General features: G+C 41.1%; 1 protein-coding gene across 3 annotated transcripts in view; it reads right to left on the bottom strand.

Moving 5' to 3' along the window:
• Positions 1–4,851: 4,851 nt before the first annotated feature.
• hmgcs1 (3-hydroxy-3-methylglutaryl-CoA synthase 1 (soluble)) overlaps positions 4,852–20,283 on the bottom strand; it is a 29,728-nt gene continuing 14,296 nt past the window's right edge. For all 3 annotated transcript variants that reach the window (XM_060908190.1, XM_060908188.1, XM_060908189.1), the window contains exons 4-10: positions 16,734–16,898; positions 13,584–13,752; positions 8,447–8,617; positions 7,969–8,075; positions 7,736–7,861; positions 7,037–7,194; positions 4,852–5,678 (exon numbers count right to left, since the gene is read on the bottom strand). In XM_060908190.1, coding sequence (XP_060764173.1) covers positions 5,589–5,678; positions 7,037–7,194; positions 7,736–7,861; positions 7,969–8,075; positions 8,447–8,617; positions 13,584–13,752; positions 16,734–16,898 — 986 coding nt within the window. In that variant the 3' untranslated portion in view covers positions 4,852–5,588. The remainder of the gene's footprint in view (positions 5,679–7,036; positions 7,195–7,735; positions 7,862–7,968; positions 8,076–8,446; positions 8,618–13,583; positions 13,753–16,733; positions 16,899–20,283) is intronic.

Here is a 20,283-nt window from a genome sequence, read left to right as displayed (position 1 = left end):
ACTGCTCTCCAAAAAGAACATTGCTGCTTGTCTGCAGTTTGCTAAAGATCACGTGGACAAGCCATAAGGCTATTGGAAAAATGCTTTGTGGACGGATGAAACCAAAATAGAACTTTTTGGCTTAAACGAGAAGCGTTATGTTTGGAGAAAGGAAAACACTGCATTCCAGCATAAGAACCTTATCCCATCTGTGAAACATGGTGGTGGTAGCATCATGGTTTGGGCCTGTTTTGTTGCATCTGGGCCAGGATGGCTTGCCATCATTGATGGAACAATGAATTCTGAATTATACCAGTGAATTCTAAAGGAAAATGTCAGGACATCTGTCCATGAACTGAATCTCAAGAGAAGGTGGGTCATGCAGCAAGACAATGACCCTAAGCACACAAGTCGTTCTACCAAAGAATGGTTAAAGAAGAATAAAGTTAATGTTTTGGAATGGCCAAGTCAAAGTCCTGAACTTAATCCAATCGAAATGTTGTGGAAGGACCTGAAGCGAGCAGTTCATGTGAGGAAACCCACCAACATCCCAGAGTTGAAGCTGTTCTGTACAGAGGAATAGGCTAAAATTCCTCCAAGCCGGTGTGCAGGACTGATCAACAGTTACCGGAAACGTTTAGTTGCAGTTATTGCTGCACAAGGGGGTCACACCAGATACTGAAAGCAAAGGTTCACATACTTTTACCACTCACATATGTAATATTGGATTAATTTTCTCAATAAGTATAATATTTTTGTCGCATTTGTTTAACTGGGTTCTCTTTATCTACTTTTAGGACTTGTGTGAAAATCTGATGTTGTTTTAGGTCATTTATGCAGAAATATAGAAAATTCTAAAGGGTTCACAAACTTAAAAGCACCACTGATACTGTAACTCAAACCATTCTTTATACAAACATTTTGTGCAATCTGTTCTGCATTGCTATAAATATTTGCATTAGATAAATTAATAAATGAACAATATGAATTAAGAGATTTATTTTCATTTCATACATAATTACATAAATTACATTTTTTTTATACAGCTTGTTTTCTGCAAGTTATGCCAAATCAAATACTTCTTTTTGCATTTACAAATATAAATTATTTTATGGCTAATATTGTAAGTAACTGATCACAAAGACATTTCTTGTAAACATTAGCCATTTCAAGTTAAATACAAAACAAAAACAAACCTTTGAGGCAATTTGTTCTGGTTGCAATATTTATAAATATATACACATACACTCTCAGAAAAAAAGGTAATACACTGCATCACTCCTTGGTGTTAGTGTGGTACCGTCAAGCATGCACCTTTTAGACCTTTAGTTTACAGCCTTTAGCTAGAAAGATGTATATAGTGTACCTTTAAAGCTTTACGACTACGTGCTCAGATTCTGTAACTTAAATAATTTGTTAAAAAGGTACAATAAAGATAAACGAGCTTTTAAAAGTACAGTTTGCAGGTAAAAGCTGCATATTAAAAGGTACCATCACAACAGGAAAGGTACAGTTTCAAACTTTTTTTTTTTTTAGAGAGAGCGTATATATTTAACAGTTATTCCACAAAATCGAGTCGTACATGAGCTCATATCCGACAAGGCACGTAGCGCTGAGTTGGCTATAAGCCATGTACGACAAGATTGAGTGGAATAACCGTTCTATCCACATTCACTGGATTTTGAAAAAAACCAGCGTTTTTTATTTTTTTGCAAATTCGATAAATTAAAAAAATCTTTATACAATATGTCCGACAAAATAATTTCCACTTAGAATGTAAACAAACCAGTGAAATGACAGTAGCAATTTGTGAAAAAATGCAATAATAATAATAATACTTGAAAAATAAAAAGATACGTGTTCTTACAATCAATTACTTTTATTCCATATTTTGTTTTCAAGTAGACTTTTTTTTTTTTATTTCATCCTCAGTTGGTTCAGCATTTTGTTTTTCTCTACTCAGGGTATATGAGCTTATAGCCTAGTAGTAGAGTAGCCAATCAGAACACGTGATTGCTCATATCCAGTGAATGTGGATAGAATAAAGTTGTATATTACATTACTCTGATTTTTTTGGGGTGTGTTTCTCAACACTTTGAATGACACCATACAAGTTTCATACAGAAAAAAAAAACTTTAATGAAATGCAAAATGTCTAAGGGATTCTAACCAGTCTGAAGAACTGGCATTTTATATTTGTTATTACTGAGGAAATTAAGCTCTTTATACACATTGCCAATTGGGAAAAAGGAAAATTACATCACTGTTGTACAAACTAGGGCCCAACTGGTAGACACTACTAAGCTTCCACAGATTTATCTGTTTATAAAAAATAATCCTGCTGATAATATCTCTTTAAATGTTCTAAAGAGAAACTGCATTCATGAAAGTGGTGTTGCTTTATAAGACACCAAACAACATAGTAGGGCACTATGGTGCAATAACCCTGGATTTTGTGTTCTACAGTACAGTTGAACTCTCTTGGACTCCGGGTCATTGACAGCTGGAACTCTTGATCAAAAAGTGAATGTTATTTATTTGTATTGAATATCTGTCAGGCCCTAGCGTATGATGAAAAGTTCTCCTTTCACATCTAATTTTCATTAAATAAAAGCCTGCCCGCAGTACCAAAATGATCCCAGACACACGATGTGGCAAATAATATTTTGTAAGCCATTTAAGTTTGGCACACCCAAAGGCAAGGGGCTCAAGAATAAGTAAAAAGAAAAAAAAAAGGGGGGGGGGGGACTACACACAACCAGAACGCATTAAAAACAAAAGTGAGTTTCTCAAGAGTTTTGATCTCACGATGCTTACAGCTTCACTGAGCCCAATTTAAAGATGCTTAATACACCCATCTTTCTCGTAATCCTTCCCTGCTTTAGTGGTCCCAATTGGGTTACAACCCCAAATCAGAAAAAGTTTAGACAGTATGTTAAAATTGAAATTAAAACTGAAAAACAAGGATTTGTAAATAATCTTTGACCTGTATTGCAGTCAAAACAACACAGCACATTTCTGATGTTTTACCTCATGAATTGTATTCATTTATTTTAAATAAACACCTTTAAATTTTGATGATTGCATTTTTTTTAAAATTGGGATGGTAAAGCTTTTACCACGTTATCAATGTTTCCATTCCTTCTCACAACACTTAAAAGATGTTTAGGGACTGAAGACACCAAGTGATGAAGCGTTTCAGGTGTTATTTTTGTTCCATTCTTCTTGCAAACAGGTCTTCAGGTGTGCAACAGTACAAGGTCGTCATTGCATTTTTTTAGTTTCAAAATGCCCTACCCATTCTCTATTGGGGACAGGCACCCTCTTCTTCCACAGCCATGTCTTTGTAATGTGTGCAGAATGTGGTTTTGCATTGTCTTGTTGAAATCTCCCTGGAAAAGATGTCGTCTTGAAGGCAGAATATGTTGCTCCAAAATCTCAATGTACTTTTCTGCATTAATGCTCCATCACAGAAGTGTAAGTTACCTTTGGCAAGGGCACTGACAACTCCATACAATGGCAAACCTTGGCTTTTGGACTTGTTGCTGCTGGTAACAGTCTGGATGGTCCTTTTCATCTTTGGTCCAGAGAACATGGCATCCATTTCTCCCAGAAAAGACCTGGAATACTGATTCATTGGACCATAATACACATTTCCACTGTGTGATGGTCCATTCCAGATGCCTCTGAGCCTAGAGAAGTCGTCGACAGTGCTTCTGGCCACAGTTAACATAAGGCTTCTGAATATAATTCTGTATTGTAGCGCTTGACAAAGATTTGCCAAAGTAATCTCAAGCCCATGTAGTTATATCTATCAGCTATAGATGAATGATGGTAATTGATGCAATGCCGTTTGAGAGATTGGAGGTCACGGGTGTTCAGCTTAGGCTTGTGCCCTTATCCTTTACACATCCCAAATTCCTCGAATTGTTTCATGATATTATGCACTGTTGAAAGTGAAATATCTAAACCCCTTTGTATCTTTCTCTGAGGAACATTTTTTTTTAAATTTTCAATAATTTTCTCATGCATCTGTTGACAAACTGGAGATCCTCAGCCCATCTTTGCTCCTCAAAGACTAGGCCTTTCCTGGATACTGATGTTGTACCAAATCATGATTACAATCACATCATTATTTAACTGTTTTACCTCATTTCTAGCCCTAAATTGCCCTGTTCCAACTTTTTCTGGAATGTGTTCAGGCCTGAAAGGCAGAAATGGATGTATATTAACAAATGAAATGAAGTTGACCAGACAAAACATGAAATATCTTGAGTTCACACTGTCTGCAATAAAATACAAGTCAAAGTAAATTTAGAAAATCACTTTTTAAAAAAAATAAATTTGCATTTTCCATACCGTCCCAACTTTTTCTGATTTGATTTGTAAATAAATAGTGCAGTTATGTCCATTGAACAACTAATAGTACTTTCAGTTAGGCAAAACTTTACTCCAACCTCATCATGATCCTCAGTTCATGTGACATAAGTGCTGCTTTTACACAGATGCAGCAAATATTATTGCAGCAACCATCTGTCACTTAAAGCCCAAACGTATCTCCATTAATAACAGAACAGGTAGTGTTTGTATTTTTTTGACTTGTTTTTCACATATCACCATCATGCTGCAAAACTGAGTGTCACCGAGAATGCACTATCCAAAATCTTTAATGCTGTGTTAACTCATTAAAGGAAGCTCTCAAATGGTGCAGTAAGACACGAAAGATGCGTCACTGGATACTACACTGGACCAGCAGCTCCACATGCACCAACAGCTGCAACAGGCCACCTTCTTATTGGGTTAGTGTGCATTTACATGTACATTAACTACCCAGAGAGAAACATGTGGTGACAGAGGAAGCAGCTTCCCATGTTGGTAGCAACCATTTAATAAGGGAGAGCTTGAGATAGCAGGTGGCAAAGACTATCATTTTGAAGAAAATTAGGGAGACCTTTCAGTTGACTCAGCTGTACTGATACGACAGTGATGCACGGTTGACTACACTTATGGACTGGTAAAATAATTATTAAAAGCACAAAAACCCCAAAAGAAAAAACATCTACATGTGCTTCCAAATTTAAAGAAAATGTTAGACGAGTGGGCAGCATTACTTACTAAAAACCAGCATGAGGGGGGGAAAAAAAAGCCAACATCCCTTTACACAGCTGAGCCTGAGAGTCTTATCTCCCCCTCAAGCATTTCCAGTCACTTTAATGCAAAACAAAAGATCTTGAAAAGAAATCTGATGTGAAATCAGACTGAGGATTATTTGAAAACATTCCCCTTTGTCTGTGCATAGATCATGAGTTCTGAGCAGCAGATATGTACGGTTTGCCGCATTGTGCTCATTACTTTGAAAAAGCATGTCGATATTTGACATGATTGTGCTACCCCCCCCCAATTCTCTTACCCCACCAACTTCTAAATAAGAACAGCTTAAACTCTGACAGAATAACCAGTCCTAACCAGGAGCACTTAAAAATCTATCCTTGTTCATAAATATGTCTCAAGGCCAACAAAGCTCTCTGCCTTGAGCTTTTCTCTTTTTTTCCATCCTGATCATGTGTCCTTAGTCACCTAAATTACGAGTAACCTCACTGAGGTTAACGTCAATGATCCCCATTAGTAATGGCGATTGCTTCAGGGGCAGCGGTGGTGGCTGGAATGCGGGGCATCTTCTTCACCGGGCTGGGGATGTGCTGCCGGAGGAGAAAAACGTAAATTAGATTAGATAGAAATCTCAAATTATGGGTAGGACAGTATAAAGGAATAATGTATGATAACTGTACAAAAGTTTTTGGTATCAGGTTACAGAGAAAATAACATTAAACAACAAAACACTAAATTAACAATGCATGTATTAAAAAGGTGCCGTTATACATTTTAAAATTGCTTTTACGAGGGTAAGGCAAAAAATTCTAAGACAGATGTTATAATTTCAAAAGGTGTGAAAGACATCCACCAGAATTCTACAAAGAAGGAATTCTCTGATGGAAACGCCGCTTGCAGAAGTGTTTGAACTTGGAGGATATGTAGAGAAATAGCTTTATTTTCATAAATAAAAGATTTTTTCAATTTGTCTTAGAACTTTTTGACTTACCCTCGTATATCTATAATAGGTATAATTTCATGCACACTTAAGGAAAACTGACTCGTAAAATGGCCGTGTAATTTCCTTGCTAATTCCTTAATTTCAGGCTTAACTTTCTTTCTTTGTTTATTTATTTATTTATTTATTTAAAGACCAAGAATTTCTTTTGGGTGGGGGTGGAGCTGAGATGATCTCCACTGCCCCTTTTCCTTAAAAGGCAACAAATGAGGCATAAGTAGGAACCTGCAATACATCTCATGGGCACCAGAGGGCGTTAGAATTTCATCTCATCTCATCATCTCTAGCCGCTTTATCCTTCTACAGGGTCGCAGGCAAGCTGGAGCCTATCCCAGCTGACTATGGGCGAAAGGCGGGGTACACCCTGGACAAGTCGCCAGGTCATCACAGGGCTGACACATAGACACAGACAACCATTCACACTCACATTCACACCTACGGTCAATTTAGAGTCACCAGTTAACCTAACCTGCATGTCTTTGGACTGTGGGGGAAACCGGAGCACCCGGAGGAAACCCACGCGGACACGGGGAGAACATGCAAACTCCACACAGAAAGGCCCTCGCCGGCCCCGGGGCTCGAACCCAGGACCTTCTTGCTGTGAGGCGACAGCGCTAACCACTACACCACCGTGCCGCCGCGTTAGAATTTGTTTAGGGAAATATTTTTAAAAACCGATGAGAGTGATAAAGATCACGGAGCCTTCACCATTTTATCAAAAATAATTTATAATACCATTTTTCACTCATTCTTTCCTGGTATAGTTATTCCTTTAAAAAAAAGTCAGTTAAGCATGTTTTAACAATCTTGTAGTATATTTAAAGAGGCACATTTCTTGAAACATCAGATATACGAGTATTAGGTATATATTTCATGTTTCTTCATCAGGTTCTCTCACCACATCAGTGTACCGTGACAAAAAAAAGTCGATTTCCTTTTCTGCTGTACCTCGGATGCGGTGACAGAATTTAGAAGCCCTGCCTCCAGAGGTCCGTGTTCATTCAGGGAACGTTGAGCGTAATACCGGCGGTGTTTCTCATCCACACGTGTTAAATACCATGTTCCTGGGAACAAATCGTCCACTGAACCCTGGGGGACGTAGTTTGCTGTGGGAGTAAACCAGATATGAATAAGTGGTGAGGACAGTCAAGAGCAATATCCTTACATTATATTTCCATCAGGTCGTGAAATATCTCATCTCATTATCTCTAGCCGCTTTATCCTTCTACAGGGTCGCAGGCAAGCTGGAGCCTATCCCAGCTGACTACGGGCGAAAGGCGGGGTACACCCTGGGCAAGTCGCCAGGTCATCACAGGGCTGACACATAGACACAGACAACCATTCACACTCACATTCACACCTACGGTCAATTTAGAGTCACCAGTTAACCTAACCTGCATGTCTTTGGACTGTGGGGGAAACCGGAGCACCCGGAGGAAACCCACGCGGACACGGGGAGAACATGCAAACTCCACACAGAAAGGCCCTCGCTGGCCCCGGGGCTCGAACCCAGGACCTTCTTGCTGTGAGGCGACAGCGCTAACCACTACACCACCGTGCCGCCCCAGGTCGTGAAATATGAAATTGGAAATGAAGCCGAGTATCAAAGTCTTATAACTGTTAGAAATAAAGCCTTCAGAGGTTTACCTAAGTGATGGGTCTCCTCTCTAAGCTTCATGCTTTCTGCAAAGACAGCAGGTGAAACCTTCTTCCTTGAGTCCAGTTGAGTCTGAATATCTGACAAACTGGAAACCAGTTTATCAAGTGTGGAGCCTGGGGGAAAAGACACACACACACACACGCTTACATAACTGGTGACTTAAAATTACTAGTAATTCTCCATAAAGTTGTGTTTGCTGTGAATACATGTATACACTCACCAGGTGTAGCATCTTGTGTCACTCTGATCGAGTACAGTGTGGCAGCGAGCCCTGATCCATAAGAGAACAAGCCAATTCTCTGACCTGCCAGCTGCTGAGGTGTAAATCTGTCAGGATAACAAACAAGTCAGTCTTAAATCCTCATAAAAAGATATGCACTCAAACAGTGAATGAAAAATGATAGGAATGCTACGCGTTTGCCAGTGATGAATTTGTTGAATAAAACGCTATAAAAGCATCTCTAGTAGAACTTCCTCTCATGTCTGTCTCATACTAAGACCTGTATTAACAGTGTGATTTTTTTTTTATCCAGCACTGTTTCAACTATAAATGTGCAAATAAAACACGACTCACTGAATACAAACAATAACAATTCTGTGCCACTCATATGATAGAGAAATACAGTATTCAAGGGAATATATATGTATGTATGTGTATGTGTGAAGCTATTCTAGAAAGCATAAACAAGGTGACCTACTGTGCTAGAATGGAAGCCAGACAGCCATACACAGATGGCGTGTACATGTTGCCATTCTGGTTGGATATGAGCAGGGAGGCCTTGGTTTTCTGCTCAAACATCTCTGCACTGGCTTTCATGAAGGCCTTCTCCACATCACGGTCGAAATACGTGTCCTCAACCTTCACATCCCTGAGGTAAAACCATAATATAACTGAATATATAACAAGTGTTGCCAGGCAAAACAAACCTCGCCTGGTAGCACTTATGATGAATATGAAGGAAGATATCGCAAAAAAATGATTTTGACCTTTTTGGTGACCTCGAGGTGGTGTTTACATTAGACCGTATCCGTATCATTTTCGTTGCGGATGCACTGTCCGTGCACATTAAAATGCCGGGAAACGACTCCACAGGCGGAACAATTTGAATCCGCCAGAGCCCACGTATTCAACCCAGTACGTATCTGATCCGATGCTGTGTAAACATTGAGGAACGAGGATACGCAGTGCTGAGCTCTAGCTGACGTCGTCATTGGACAACGTCACTGTGACATCCACCTTCCTGATTCGCTGGCGCTGGTCATGCCACGTTGGTCATGTGACGCGACTGCTGAAAAACGGCGCAGACTTCACTTCCTGCTATTTGTGTGTGTGTACGCGAATCGTTTTAAAAACGTTAATCTGATGATCTGCTGATTCGAAATAATGTAAACAGGGCCTGATTTTGACCTTGTGTATGAACATACTTGGTCAATAAACATGGTTCTGATTCTGATTCTCATATTGTACTGCTCTCAGCCAATCAGAACACATCTGAATGAATATGAAGGAAGATATCGCGAAAAAACGATTTTGACCTTTTTGGTGACCTTGACCTTGCGTGTGAACATACTTGGTCATAAACATGGTTCTGACTGATTCTCATTCGCACACTCTACTGCTCTCAGCCAATCAGAACACATCTGAATGAATATGAAGGAAGATATTGCGAAAAAACGATTTTGACCTTTTTGGTGACCTTCACCTTGATTTTGACCTTGTGTATGAACATACTTGGTCAATAAACATGGTTCTGACTCTCATTCGAACACCGTACTGCTCTCAGCCAAATCAGAACACACAACACTGCTCTCAGCCATTTAGAACACATCTGAATGAATATGAAGGAAATATCGCGAAAAAATGATTTTGACCTTTTTGGTGACCTTGAGTGTGAACATACTTGGCCAATAAACATGGTTCTGACTCTGATTCTCATTCGCACACCATACTGCTCTCAGCCAATTAGAACACATCTGAATGAATATGAAGGAAATATCGCGAAAAAATGATTTTGATCTTTTTGGTGACCTTGACCGAATGACCCTCAAAATATTGAAGGTTCTATTTGAGACCAATGCCCATCGATCCTGAAAGTTTCATGAAGACTGGTCCAGACGTTTTCCCGTAATATCAATAACAAACAAATAAACCCCACCGAAAACAATACCTCGCCCCTTGGTGGACTCCGTCCTGGGCGAGGTAACAACCATAATATATAACTGAAATGATTAGACACAAAGAACAAGATGATTTAAGATTGTAGTTCTGAGTGCGCGTGTGCGAGAGAGAGAGAGACGAGGCAGTCAGAATGAATTTCACAGTTCACATGGAGCACTTGCATGTGACGTCACAGCCGATCCAGATTGTGACAGACGCCATCGTGTCGGTCAAACGCCATATTCCGCCTTCTACTTCTACTTTTACTTCTACCTTTTCTTCTGGAAAACCCTACTATATACAATTCTACTACAACGGTTGCGGCTACAAGCTCTCCCTACCTGTGCACGTTTTTTATGTTTTTTGTGTGTATTTTTGCGTGTTGTTCATCTGTACCGGACTTCAATATCCACTACAACCGTATGGACTTACTGGACATTGGTTTCCAGCAGAAAATGACGGTTTGTAGCGATTTCCATCGCATGCACAACATTCCGGACGAGAAAAAAAAAAAACACATTCCGGACGAGATAGCGAGACCAGCGGGGTCTCCGTGGATTGTTATCGGAAGCAAAGCGAAGGAGGCGGTGCCGGGAGCAAAAGCGAGGCTGCAGAGCCGGCTTGTTGACTAAGCTCAGAAAACAGCCACTCAAACCTCCACTGCCAAGCCTCTATCTCTCCAACGCCAGATCCATGTAAACAACACGGACGATTTGGAATTACCTTATTCTATTCTATAATCGGCTGGTCAGTGCTATACTCAATACTTAAGTGACTTACCCATCCAATGAGGACTGTTATTTTCTTGTTTACAAGATGCCACATCTGAGTCGCTGACAAATCCTGAATTTCTGTAAAGATAACTGTCCAGAGATTTATAAGCACACAGTGCTTCACCACTGAACAGCGAGGGAAAGTTAATGAGGTAATTATACACGTCCGGGTATTCCGCTGGCAGTTCAAAATCCGGTCGTGAAAACTCCGTCCGGTAAGCCATAAGGGTCACAAATCTGTAGATCGTTTATTTTAGACATATATCTAGTTATCTGTTCATTAAAAAAAATGAGCCGTGTAGTCCGTCGGTTGAAATTGATCCATTCTGTACACGAGTGCAGCAGTATTCAGCAGTGTTTTTGACCGACACTATGGCGGTTGTGTACTTTCCGGTCACGTGACTGCAAGATCTCTATACTATTAGAATTCATTCATTAAAAAAAAAATTCAATTTATAACGTCCCCCCATAGTGGAGCGGAGCCCCATACTTAAGAGAATAGGGTAATACATTGACCTGATTTTTGATAGCCATCAAATGTGGACAAATGTGTACCACCACAGGGAACCTGATCTGAAGTGCAAGGCAACGTCTCTCAAACACTTGACGAAATTTTCTCTCTTAATTTACATAAGATAGATGGGTTTTCATCCGTCACTTATTTTTAATTTACTTAAAAAAAAATAAAATTACGTGGGATTATTTACCAACACATTTTACAGAAAACATTCATGGACAGTTTCATATAAAACTAGTTAAAACAGTTGTATTAGTCCACCAGCTTGTTGGACAGTTGACAGTTTCTGTCATGTAAGGAGGGTAGATGAATGTAATTGCAGGAAGAGAGTTTTATTGAAAAACACGCTAGCAAACAGATCCAAAATGGAGACAGAGTCGAATAACAGTCAGTGGGCGAGTGAGGCACAGACAGGATATCAGAGGTAATACAACACTCACAGTCCAAAACCACAAACACGGTCAAAACCAGAAAAACGATACAAAATACAAGGCTTGGTAATGTCAGACATAGGGTACAGAGTGTATACTTCGCAAAGTCTGTGTGTTACTGAGAGTCCTTATACATATGCACTGTGCGCTCTGATCAGGAACAGGCGCATGGTATTTAGGCCTAATGGCGCTACGCACATGAGAGATGTAAATCAGACAACTGTTTGACACATCAAGTTTGATATTTGATGGTAACTATACAGTAATGATGTAACGTGAAAGTGCTGGTTCACTGCTGTCCACCAGGCACCCAGCAGAGTCACACTATAATAAAATGTCATGGTGTTATTTCTGGTGCATAGAATACAGAAAGGAATAAACATGTATTCCTAACAGCGATGCTTATCTCGTCATTATATCACGGTCACAAGACGATGCAGCAATTTATTGACATGAAATACACTGCATTACACAAATTGATGGTTCATATGCTATATTATTATTATTCTGTTCAAGCTGATTTTGTGCCCTTGCAAATATTTTGTTCAGACACTTGTTAGGTGCTGCCTAAAAGCAAAGCTCCCAAATATGTATATTAGAAGTCTACTGAAATACACATTTTCTAAAAACGTTCTGCCAAACGATCATTATTTCCTCATGTATGTAAGGAGTATATACACATTTTATCAAAAAAAATGTGCCATTATATACCAGTTTAAAATCTAAAATAAATAAATACTACAGAACCTGTAGGGACTACGTTCTGTAAAACCATTACATCATACTGTATGTAGTGAATAAAAAGCCATTTGGGATTTGACCTAACTGGGTGAAGAATAGGGTTTAAAAAAAGAGGAGTTAAAGATGGAAGATTTTACAAGGATCAAGCAAAATCAGCCTGACAACAACATTATTGTCCTAGATGTGAATGTGTGTGTGTGCATGGTGTCCTATAATGTACCGGTGTCCCATTCAGGGTGTATTACCACCTCAGTGTTTTATACATAAATATACCGTGTCTGAAATCACTCACTCATTCACTACTCCCTATATAGGGAATTACTATATAGAGGACTACATGGTGAACTCATTGGTAAAATGAAAAAACGCTTTCAGGCACTAGTTTGTTGCGCCGTTTTTTACGTCATTACCGTCACACAATTAAAACGTGCCAGATCAGTCGGCTGGTGGGTTTTCAAAATAAATACATGCATGTACTTTTGTGATAAATACATATTATACTGAGCGTATTTCCCATGTTAATCAATACAAAGTATCTGCATCTTTCAGTTCTTTTAAATCAAGGCCGAATATTTTCTTCTTTGCCGCTGCCTTTTATTAAATCAAATTTGAGGCTTTCAGCGCGACCGCAATGGACGATGGGATATTCTTTCAGCGCGACCGCAATGCACGATGGGATATATTGCTTTGGTTAGTGACCATCGTTGTACACTACTTTTCGTGATGCATTGTGGGATACTTTGAGTGCACTATATAGGGTGTAAACAATCCTCACTAAGGTTTCGGACAGCACTACAAAATGGCGTCCTCACTATATAGTGAGTAGGGAGCGATTTCACACAAAGGGAATAGTCTCTACTTCTAATGCAAGTCTGAGCAGAATGAAGCTTTTCCTGGAACACTTAAACTAGATAAAATATTAAATTTTACATTGCATGCTAATGACTTTCTAATTCACATCACTTGGTTTTTTTGTGTTAAATTTGAAAGCTCAAGTTCAAGACAAATGTTTGACTAAATCTCTCCAGTCTACGAGATGATAAAAGCAGTCGTTGCTACATATACACGTCTAGTCTTTGTGTCAGTGAAGACACAACAGCGAGTTGGAGAGCAAAACAAAGTACATGCTGCCCAAACACAGGTTTTGACACTTGTAAGCAGGGCTTTACAGGAAATGACAGCTCTCTCCCTCTCTATTTATTTATGGATACTGACCTGAAGGCTTCCAGGCCGCTGAAGGGTCCACTCTCTGTGTTGGGATTGGGATGAGAGAGGAAGTCGTTGAGCAGCAGTCGAGCCAGAGATTTCTGAACCAGTTTACAGTAGGGAGAGTGGAAGACCATGTAGCCAAAGTCATTAAGACTGAACAGTCTCTCACGACCCTCTGAAGCAAACACAAACAAAACATACTGTATTTATAGATAAAATAACTGTAAAGTAGTATGTTGTGTTGAGCTTCAGTCATTTAGACAGAGATAATCACCGCCACCACCACAGTCTTTTATGATAATTTCTTGATAACTGTTCTTTAGCCTATTCTAAAGAAGCACAACTCCGTGAAATCAAGCAATAAACTAGCAGCATATTCACTTCAGATCAAAACCTCTTCCTGTGGCTGAGAATGCTGTATAAAAAAACGTGTTGGAACAGCCAACCTCATCTTACTTTGTTTGAACAAATCTACTACTTTACATACAGGTGCTGGTCATGTAATTAGAATATCAGGAAAAAGTTGACTTATTTCAGTAATTCCATTCAAAAAGTAAAACTTGTATATTATATTCATTCATTACACACAGACTGATATATTTCAAGTGTTTATTTCTTTTAATTTTGATGATTATAACTGACAACTAATGAAAACCCCAAATTCAGTATCTCAGAAAATTAGAATATTGTAGTGCTGTCAAAAATGTCGTGTTAACGCGTTAACTTGACTCAATTTTAACGGCAATAATTTTTTTATCGCGAGATTAACGCTCTGTGACATGATGTAGGTTTTTCATAAGCTTTTGAAACTGCCAGGAACTTGGAACAGAGACTTTGCTTAGAAAAACGATAGCAGCTAGACTGTAATGCCACGCCCCGCACAGCCAGAGTCCTCTGCCCTCCCCCCCAAGAATCAGCGCGGGCAGGGCGCGCTAGTAGAGATGGGATTTATGGCTCTTTGATGGGATCCGCATCTTTGTGATCCGTTCTTTGAAAAGAGCCGTTCAAAAGACTGGCTCATTTGGCCCTTTTTAAATATTTATTCAGTTTTAAGAAGACAGCGTCTAAAGAAGCCAGATCCCTCTGAACTGTAAACTCAATGCTATCCCAGAAATCCTTCCTGTAATATGCAAATTTGGCCGCCTCCGATTGGACAGCGCGACGCATCAACAGGCAGAAAGTGTAAAAGTACAAAATGTGTTAAGTGAGTTGAAACAGTAAAGATCAGATTCAATGCAATATTTATCAACGAACAACTTAAAGTTAATATAATAGTGTACTTTATATTATAATCAAGCATGTCAAGCCTACCGTCACTGTGTAACCTGTCTCTCTGATTAGAGTTGTAGACTAACTCAAGCAGTAGATCACTTCACTCATGGTTCTTTTGCTAGCCCCGGTGCTCGGCTTAGGTTTCACTTTGCAGTGGCTGTGTCAAGACGTGTTATGCTTTGCAATAAAAAAAAACATTGGTACAAAGCAAGCCCATTCACATTTTTATGCTGATAAGAGAATTACAATGTTTTTTCATGTGACAAAAATGTGCGATTAAATTGCGATTAATCGCGAGTTAACTATGACAGTCGCGACATTAATCGTGATTAAATATTTTAATCGCTTGACAGCACTAGAATATTGTGAAAAGGTTCAATATTGAAGACACTTGGTGCCGCACTCTAATCAGCTAATTAACTCAAAACCCCTGCAAAGGCCTTTAAATGGTCTCTCAGTCTAGTTCTGTAGGCGACACAATCATGGGAAAGACTGCTGACTTGACAGTTGTCCAAAAGATGACCACTGACACCTTGCACAAGGACGGCAAGACACAAAAGGTCATTGCTAAAGAGGCTGGCTGTTCACAGAGCTCTGTGTCCAAGCACATTAACAGAGGCGAAGGGAAGGAAAAGATGTGGTAGAAAAAAAAAAAAAAGTGTACAAGCAATAGGGATAACCGCACCCTGGGATTGTGAAACAAAACCCATTCAAAAATGTGGGGGGAGATTCACAAAGAGTGGACTGCAGCTGGAGTCAGTGCTTCAAGAACCACCACGCACAGACGTATGCAAGACACGGGTTTCAGCTGTCGCATTCCTTGTGTCAAGCCACTCTTGAACAAGAGACAGCGTCAGAAGCGTCTCGCCTGGGCTAAAGACAAAAAGGACTGGACTGCTGCCGAGTGGTCCAAAGTTATGTTCTCTGATGAAAGTAAATTTTGCATTTCCTTTGGAAATCAAGGTCCCAGAGTCTGGAGGAAGAGAGGAGAGGCACAGAATCCACGTTGCTTGAGGTCCAGTGTAAAGTTTCCACAGTCAGTGATGGTTTGGGGTGCCATGTCATCTGCTGGTGTTGGTCCACTGTGTTTTCTGAGGTCCAAGGTCAACACAGCCGTCTGCCAGGAAGTTTTAGAGCACTTCATGCTTCCTGCTGCTGACCAACTTTATGGAGATGCAGATTTCATTTTCCAACAGGACTTGGCACCTGCACACAGTGCCAAAGCTACCAGTACCTGGTTTAAGGACCATGGTATCCCTGTTCTTAATTGGCCAGCAAACTCGCCTGACCTTAACCCCATAGAAAATCTATGGGGTACTGTGAAGAGGAAGATGCGATACGCCAGACTCAACAATGCAGAAGAGCTGAAGGCCACTATCAGAGCAACCTGGGCTCTCATAACACCTGAGCAGTGCCACAGACTGATCGACTCCATGCCACGCTGCATTGCTGCAGTAATTCATGCAAAAGGAGCCCCAACTAAATATCGAGTGCTGTACATGCTCATACTTTTCATGTTCAGACTTTTCAGTTGGCCAACATTTCTAAAAATCCTTTTTTTTGTATTGGTCTTAAGTAATATTCTAATTTTCTGTGATACTGAATTTGGGATTTTTATTAGTTGCCAGTTATAATCATCAAAATTAAAAGAAATAAACATTTGAAATATCAGTCTGTGTGCAATGAATGAATATAATATACAAGTTTCACTTTTTGAATAGAATTACTGAAATAACTTTTTCATGATATTCTAATTATATGACCAGCACCTGTACTTGAACTGTCAGTAAGTGAGTAAAGTACTACAGTGACTACAGAGCTCAGGATTAAACGGTCAGATAAAAGGCTTCCATAAGGAATGAGCATGCTGATGAGAGTACACACCTCTTTGCCATTGGGCTTGAATTTTATTGCGGTAGACAGAGTAACATCTGTCCAATGCACTGAGGTAGCATTGGATGGAGAGCTTGCCATCCACTACAGGATACTCAGACACCATATCAGGCTTATAAAAATCATATGCATGCTGCATATGAGTCCCTCGTAGACCTGCAGAGAGAGAGAGAAATAAATAAATAAATATAAAAAACAAACACCATTATGAGCCACTGTTTGAACGTTCTACTAGTCAATTTAGTATTATGCAAACTGTGTTTAAACCATCACACACTATTTGGTTCAGTAATGCCAAAAGGAAACTGGCTTGAGGGCAGTGGCTAGACCTAGCTTGGAGCCGGTCTAAAATGGAGAGGCAAGGTGCCTCCTTCCCTCCACTAGCCTGGGTGCACACCCGTCGCCTCCCTCAGCCAGGGATACGGCCTTGCTATGCCATGTGCAAATAGCCCCACTGCCTTGTGGGTGGCTAGGGATAGCCAAAGGCTAAAGGAGTCAACCCTGACAGAAATCCGGAGTGGAGCCCTGTAGGCAGCATGGTGGTAATCCAGTCGCTGGCAACTCCTGCAGTCAAACTGGTCCCGAACGTACTGGCTACGCCTTTCCTTCAGACTCTACCAGTAATACCGAGAGGGGGATTCTAGGACATGGGCAGACCAGTTTCTCCACATATACCGCCCAGGCTAGCGCATCCTGGAGAGGCAACTTCAGCATGTCGTACGGCTCTGCCTGGCACAGAAACAAACCGGGGAGTGGCAGTTACCGGTTCTAAGGTGGGGTTTACATTAGACCGTATCAGCGGATCATCAGATTAATGTTTTTAAAACGATTAGTGTGCACACAGCAACACCAATACACGATTCGCGTGCACACAGCAACACCAATACACGGATACGCTCGGCTCTGCAGGCATCCTGCGCTCCAAATCACTCCGCCCTGAACAGCGAGTGCCCTCTGGAGGGTGCGCACTCTGGCCCTGCGCAGCTCACAGAGCGCGCGAGTGAAGTGCACAAGCAGTGATTCGGGACTGAGCCGCTGTGTGTGTGATCCCAGCGCATATCACTTACCACTTGCAAGTGGAAGGATGGCAAGCCTAAAGACAATCATAACTACACAATGGGCAGTATTTGCATCAGTATTTGCAGTATTTTCATACTTTTATACTCTTTAATGAAAGGTGATACAAGGCGGAAGTCCGCGCCGTTTTTCAGCAGTCGCGTCACATGACCAACGCCAGCGAATCAGGAAGGTGGATGTCACAGTGACGTTGTCCAGTGACGACGCCAGCTAGAGCTCAGCACAGCGTATCCGCGTATTCTCAATGTTTACACAGCACCGGACCAGACACGATCTGGATTGAATACGTGGACGCTGGCGGATTCCCGTTGTTTTAATGTAAACGGACAGTGCATCCGCGAAGAAAATGAGACAGATACGGTCTAATGTAAACTTGGCCTAAGTCATGGCTTGATTGGTGTAGAGCCTGACGCCAGGGGTCACTCTCGACAATAGGAGGGACTTTTTAGTCCCATTGGACATCTACCGCCTGCTTAAAGCTGGGCAGCCCCCAGCCAATAAGGTGTTGTCCCGCCATGGTCCATCTGTCTCGCTGAGGTGAGCAAGACTCAAGTTTGGAAACAGACTGACAAGTGGACTGCAACTCTCTCACCTAAGAATTCTAGACGTACAAAAAGAAGGCCAGCTCTCACTCTTGGGAGCTGGAATGTCCAAACGATGCTTACCGGTCTGACCAAGGACATTCGCGACACTGATGGACTCCGCAAGACAGCTGTCATCAGCAGAGAACTGGACAGACTTAAAGGAACAGTCCACCGTACTTCCATAATGAAATATGTTCTTCTCTGAATTGAGACGAGCTGATCCGTACCTCTCCGAGCTTTGTGCGACCTCCCAGTCAGTCAGACGCGCTGTCACTCCTGTTAGCAATGTAGCTAGGCTCAGCATGGCCAATGGTATTTTTTGGGGCTGTAGTTAGATGCGACCAAACTCTTCCACGTTTTTCCTGTTTACATAGGTTTATATGACCAGTGACATGAAACAAAGTTCAGTTACACAAATTGAAACGTGGCGATTTTCTATGCTATGGAAAGTCCGTACTATAATGACAGGCGTACTAACACCTTCTGCGCGCTTCGACAGCGCATCAATGCACTGGTCATATAAACCTATGTAAACAGGAAAAACGTGGAAGAGTTTGGTCGCATCTAACTACAGCCCCAAAAAATACCATTGGCCATGCTGAGCCTAGCTACATTGCTAACAGGAGTGACAGCGCGTCTGACTGACTGGGAGGTCGCACAAAGCTCGGAGAGGTACGGATCAGCTCGTCTCAATTCAGAGAAGAACATATTTCATTACGGAAGTACGGTGGACTGTTCCTTTAAATGTCAATATCGCTGCTTTACAGGAAACTCACCTAGCAGGTTCTGGAAGCCTAAAGGAAAAAGAGTTCATGTTTTTCTAGCAAGGGAAAGATGAAAATGAGCCCAGAGAGCATGGAGTCGGATTTGCTATCAGCAATAAGCTAATCCAGATCGTGGAGCCGGGTCCAGTCAACTCCGAACAGATCATGCACATGAGACTCAACACTCAGAACTAACCTGTTATCTGTCTCTGTGCCAACTCTGACCTCCAGGGGGGGCAGAGTAAATGGGGGTCACTGGTCTTGTTTATTGAGGGATGTGTGGGTGTGGCAGTGGACCAGAAGTCTGAGGAATGGTGCTGGCAGGGAGGGGCAGAGTAAGTGGGGGTCACTAGTCATGTTTATGAGGCCAGCAGTGATGGGAAAGAAACTGTTTCTGTGGCGTGAGGTTTTGGTCTTGATGGACTTGCAGCCTCCTGCCACAGGGGAGCGTCTCAAAGAGTTTATGTTCGAGGTGGGAGGGATCAGCCACAAGGTTGTCCTGTGGGATCCCAGTCCAGATTCACACCTCACCTCATCTCATCTCATTATCTCTAGCCGCTTTATCCTGTTCTACAGGGTCGCAGGCAAGCTGGAGCCTATCCCAGCTCATTACGTGCGAAAGGCGGGGTACATCCTGGACAAGTTGCCAGGTCATCACAGGGCTGACACACAGACACCCATTCACACTCACATTCACACCTACAGTCAATTTAGAGTCACCAGTTAACCTAACCTGCATGTCTTTGGACTGTGGGGGAAATCGGAGCACCTGGAGGAAACCCACGTGGACACAGGGAGAACATGCAAACAGATTCACACCTCTAGATTGATATATTGATCAATTCAGTTTGAGCTGAGAGTGTGATGATTTAAACAAACAGTTTCTATAGTGCTAAACTGCATCAGCAAACAAGTGTGGACTCATCGACTACACTTGGGATGAAGGGGAAAACGATGCAAATTTAAATTTTGTCTGAGGATCTGTGCAACAAACAGTTACTTTAAACTATTCAGTGTCAGACAACTTTTATGCCATTTTACAGGAATTAAAAAAATAAAAATACCTGCAGCAATCATTCAATTTCCCCAGGCATACTACTTTAACTTCCTTACTTT

This window comes from Neoarius graeffei, chromosome 25 (genome assembly GCF_027579695.1).
Source record: "Neoarius graeffei isolate fNeoGra1 chromosome 25, fNeoGra1.pri, whole genome shotgun sequence".
NCBI classification, from domain to species: domain Eukaryota; kingdom Metazoa; phylum Chordata; class Actinopteri; order Siluriformes; family Ariidae; genus Neoarius; species Neoarius graeffei.
The sequence above is the reverse complement of the archived record's forward strand: the minus strand, read 5'-3'. Positions and strand labels throughout refer to the sequence as shown.